Source organism: Coregonus clupeaformis, unplaced genomic scaffold (genome assembly GCF_020615455.1).
Source record: "Coregonus clupeaformis isolate EN_2021a unplaced genomic scaffold, ASM2061545v1 scaf0003, whole genome shotgun sequence".
Lineage (NCBI taxonomy): Eukaryota > Metazoa > Chordata > Actinopteri > Salmoniformes > Salmonidae > Coregonus > Coregonus clupeaformis.
The window spans coordinates 1,833,898-1,839,135 of record NW_025533458.1 but is presented as its reverse complement, the minus strand read 5'-3'; the positions used below and the strand labels follow the sequence as shown (position 1 = coordinate 1,839,135).

General features: G+C 42.0%; 1 protein-coding gene across 1 annotated transcript; it reads right to left on the bottom strand.

Moving 5' to 3' along the window:
• Window positions 1-390: 390 nt before the first annotated feature.
• On the bottom strand, window positions 391-4,828 carry rpl34 (ribosomal protein L34). The gene is made up of 5 exons (XM_041867842.1): window positions 4,801-4,828; window positions 4,090-4,162; window positions 3,723-3,822; window positions 1,939-2,042; window positions 391-525 (listed from the first exon to the last, which is right to left on the bottom strand). Exons 2-5 carry the CDS (start codon window positions 4,152-4,154, stop codon window positions 441-443), a joined length of 354 nt encoding a protein of 117 aa, XP_041723776.1. The 5' UTR covers window positions 4,155-4,162; window positions 4,801-4,828; the 3' UTR covers window positions 391-440.
• Between the last annotated feature and the right edge of the window lie 410 nt (window positions 4,829-5,238).

The following is a 5,238-nucleotide window of genomic DNA, read 5'->3' as shown; positions in this document are numbered from 1 at the left end:
CAAAACTGTTTGGAGTGGTATGACTGGTTTACATTGTATTGGCCATCAAAGAATAAAAGGTACATATAAAAACTGAGCACCTTCAGAATTGCAAAATGCAAACAGCACCATCTTAATATTTCATGTCATCTGCCTGAGCCCCTTGAGTAAGAATACACAATTCCTGGATGTAATTAACACTTTCTCAAAGTCCATATGTCAATGATCAGTAGCCCACTCAGTTTTCAAACTCCACTCACTCAAAACGGCACATTGAGGCCGATACGTAAAGCTTATTAAAGAGCAGTGATACTAGCAAGAGCAGATGTGCGAGTGCCTTTTGAATGACATTGAGAAACACTGAAATCAAACAACATCAAAATGTAGAAATACTACAGCCAGTTATACCAATGACATTTTTTTTTGGAAATTATTTTTATTGTAGCAGTACAAACGCACAATTACTTAGATTTCTGACTCTGTGCCTGTGCCTTAAGGACCTTGACAACGATCTTCTGTTCCTCAATCAGGAATGCGCGTTTGATCCTGTGGTAGATGGAAGGGTTAACGTTAGTGGATCAGGTATCTTGAGTTGTTCAGGCATTGTTTGCATGATACAAACATCAATAAGCGTAAAGCAAAATCTAATGAAAGTATGTTGCAAAGATCAATGCCTTCAAAAGTAGATTGTAGAAACACCACCCTACATTATTTGCACACAGAAAGTTCCACTGCTTTTAAAAGCTCACCCCAGGAAGACTCTCACAACTATTTGACTAAATTTGGTAAATGTAACAAAACCATTGACTGGGGGGGATTGTTTGAAGACGGTCATACTGTGGATCATTTATCCATTTCATTTTACATTTTAGGACCCCTTTAGGTATACATTTCTTTATAGAAAGTATAAAATATTAAATTTGGCCTTTGCTACTATAACCCAGAGAAACGCATCATATAACATTCATAAATGGCAATGACAGTCAAAAAATAAATCATAAGAAACAAGGTTTAGAAGGGTCTGTCCTATATCTAGGAGACATAAGAAAGCTCAGGATATAATATTTTTACACATATTTAACCCCTTTTTTGGGGTAGGCACAAAACTACCTTCACACTTTTTGTTTTGTTAGGTAACTTAGATTGACGCTCCGGTGCATCAATTGACAAAAGGGGGTTAAGGATGGAAATGAAACTACGGCTGGTGCCTTGAATGTAATAACATCTTACTGGCATAGTCCAATATGCAAGTAAACTGAGCCAGAATGGCCCATGGGGCAGGAGCCCATCTCCTGTATCTGTAGCGTGAGGCAGCTTGGTGAATTAAAACAGCACCTGGACAGGCCGCCCTCAACACCGAGTCAAGCAGAGTCCCATTTTTTAAAGTCTTTGACACAACTCAACTGGGAATTGAACCCTCCAATCTCAGGGTGTACACTAACCACAAGCCCAGAGTTCATTACTCCAATATGAAACATTTTCATTACCGTGGAGACCCATACAGAAACAATCCTTAGCCACGTCATGTAGCTCTGAATAGGTATGGAAGTAGTTCCATCAACTATCACCGATAGGCTGGGTGGAGATGGCCATACTGCCTACATGTATCCAACCGTTTTAGATCTACACTTGTGTCTAGGGTTTCTGGAGAGCATAAGAAAAATGCGAACAAAAAAAGTACTCCTTTATTCTGGCCAAAACACCAATGCAATGCCATTGAATAAAGTCATTTAATTGAAGACACATTTCCATGACAGTATGGTACCCCCCCCCCCCACAAATGTGGATGTCGATAAGTTTATAGGGCAGTCAGTAAAGACTGCAGTTGCAGTCTTTCACCTTCACATTTTGCTAGATGTGCGTTGAATCAATCTTCATTAAACCGCACATTTCATCCGACATATTCAACACGTGGACATATTTTCTACAAAGGCGGTGTTGGGGGATACGCTCGCTTACCGGTCACGCACACACTTGGCACACATGGCTCCACCGTAGGCTCTGCTGACGTGCTTCTTGGTTTTTGAGAGCCTCATCAGGACCTGGGGTCTCACCGCCCGGATCTTTAAGACAAATAAATACTTGTGAGCACAGATGTAACACACACACCTGAACCCAGGGTTATATTCTGGAGAAACTAGTGTTGCACAGTATACCGAAACTTTGGTACTTGAACCTGAAAAACTGTTTGGTACTAGAACGTTACTTTCAGTACTTTTCTCAAATGTGTCTCATGTAGTCTACTGATTGAGAGCAGATCAAGTCTATCAGCGCAGTCGATGCCCCCTTAGCGCAATAGCACCGTACCTGTTCCACTTACTCATTGCTAGCCTGTCCTGAGGAACCACTGGGAATCTGGGCTGAATCACCACTTATGTTGCACAGAAATTAACACACTTTAATAACGCAACATGGCCTGAACAAATGTTGAAACAACGTCCATTACAGGTTAGAACACTGTACAATGCAAGATGATAACAGTAGCTTCCAGCTTTGTAGACCAACTTTCCTTGCTAGCAAACAGCTGAAGCTAACATCGATTCACTATCCTAGTACCTTGTTTGCGATAAACCATTTCAAAGCTATTGATCAGTCATGGTACGCATATTAGTAAAAAAAAAAGTCAAATTGATTGCATGTATTGTATTTATTGATTCATTAATGCATGCAAAAACCTAACATTTTCAAATGTAATGAAATTGAACTCAAGATGTGTTTGGATCAAGTGCCATTTCGGCATTCGACGTAGTGCTTTCAACCATCCTTAGGACGCATTCAAACCATACAAACTGATGTGTAAAAAAAGACTACAACTCAATGGTTTTCAGTGGAAGCAGTGTGTTGGGGGGAGGGGGTGGCTAATATTGTGTTGTGCTCAGTCTGAAAAGTTACAATGTATTATCAAATAATTTCTCCCCACCCAACCACACATGCGTTTTCGTTGAGGTACCCTTACGCACAGTTCAGACGCTGAATTCATGGCGAGTCGAACTGCATAGAAATTAAGATTGGGCTGGCACAGTTAACATTTACGTCATTTAGCAGACGCTCTTATCCAGAGCGACTTACAGTTAGTGAGGGCATACATTATTTTTATTTTTTCATACTAGCCCCCCGTGGGAATCGAACCCACAACCCTGGCGTTGCAAACGCCATGCTCTACCAACTGAGCGACATCCCTGCCGGCCATTCCCTCCCCTACCCTGGACGACGCTGGGCCAATTGTGCGCCGCCCCATGGGTCTCCCGGTCGCGGCCGGCTACGACAGAGCCTGGATTCGAACCAGGATCTCTAGTGGCACAGCTAGCACTGCGATGCAGTGCCTTAGACCACTGCGCCACTTGTTTGATGTACCGATTGTTTACATACAACCGCAGACTTCCTCGTTGGTTTTGGGTCGAATTCAGGCATAACAGCGACCTCTCACAGAAGTCCTCCACCTGTGAATCCAAGGCCAATACTGTGCTTCCGTTGTGGGTATGGTCGAGAAGCAACCTTTCTTTGCATGCAATTAACATATATTAACATGCATTACTACTTCTCCCGACAGTGGAAGGACTTCTCTGGCGAGCTGCATGAAACAGGCGTGCTTCAGCCACGCCACGCCGAAAAAGCAGCACAGGCTGCGGAACTATCGTCAGAGCTGAGGCGTACTACTGTTTCAGACGGTACTCTATCCCCGCTCTTCCAAAGAGCAAGTGACTTATTTAGATAGGACTGACTGTAGATGGGACATTACTTACCCCGCGCAGTCTACCAGGGCAGATTCCGCATGCCGACTTGGGGGCCTTGCCCACCTTCTTGGTGTACAGGTACACAATGCGGTTCCCAGGAGTCCGGGACCTGCAAGCAGGGTCATATACAAAGTTGTCCACAATATTTAGAAAGGGATGAAAACATCCCAGGATCAGTTTTTCGTACTTCCTATTTAAAATCAATAGCTAGGTACAACCATGTGCAAACCAGTATAACTTACTAGCAACAACCAATTAGTTTAGGTCATGAGAGATGCCAGGCAATGTAATAACTAACAATGACAAAGCTAAAGAAATGTCAGGGAAGCCAAGGGAATTGCAACGCAATTAGCTAGATAAAGATCATGCTACTCACAGCCTAGTTTTGTTGGAGGCAGTGTTGTAAGACAACCTACGACGGTAAGTCAGGCGCTGGACCATGTTGATACCTGTAAATACATGACAGTAGTATACATTATTCACTGATTGATTAGCTACATAACTAGATAGCTAAATAATGAACTAGTTAGCTAGTTTGTTCATTATGCAATGGTATTGGGGACTGCGGATGGAGTAAACATTACTGATCAACGCTACTATACATTTAAGTCATTTAGCAGACGCTCTAATCCAGAGAGATTTAGTTAGTGAGTGCATACATTTTTCATACTGGCCCCCCGTGGGAATCGAACCCACAACCCTGGCGTTGCAAGCGCCATGCTCTACCAACTGAGCTACAGGAGGCCTACTAGCAAGAAATAACATTTTGCTTGCAAGTATACACCTTGCTTTGGCAATTTAAACAAGACTACCTCAGGCAGTAAAACCACATAAACGGTAATGCGTTTTGGTACCAAAATGGATTTATTTCTGCTTTGGGCTAAACGTTACTGAAGGCATGATACTAAAGGGCGACAACAACAAAGTACTAGGATAAGAAGAAATCATTAAATAATATCATCAATGTGTTTACGGTTTCTAACACTGTGGAAATATAGCATTTCAAATACTATTTGTCATTTTATAACACCAGATTACAACAGATTCCTTTGACAAAAAATATGCGACAAAATGTATGCCTCCATACCTGCTATCACCGTCACCGGAAGAGGAAGACCAAAGAAGTTGCTCTGAAATGTTAAATTCTCTCAGCACCGGATATTTCTGCAACTTCTTAAAATATGCTGCCACCTACTGATGATTGTGTGTACTCCCATTGAGACGCCCACAATTTTTTTTTTTTACATGACCTATACGATTATGACGCCCGAAACGATTATAATTAAAAGTTCCATGTAGCCAGTTATTTAACTTGCGGCCCGCCATCCAACTATCATAATTGGATCGTTTCCTCAAAATACAAATCAACATGATTTCCCCACTGGCTCACCAAGCCAGTTTTTTGGGAGAGGGGTTACATTCCCTCTGCCCCATCCCTCAGCTGTATACCAAAACATGTGTAAGTGGTCATTTTGCTGAAAAACGAATACCTGACTGTAGCTTTCATTCTTGTTTTATTGTTAAA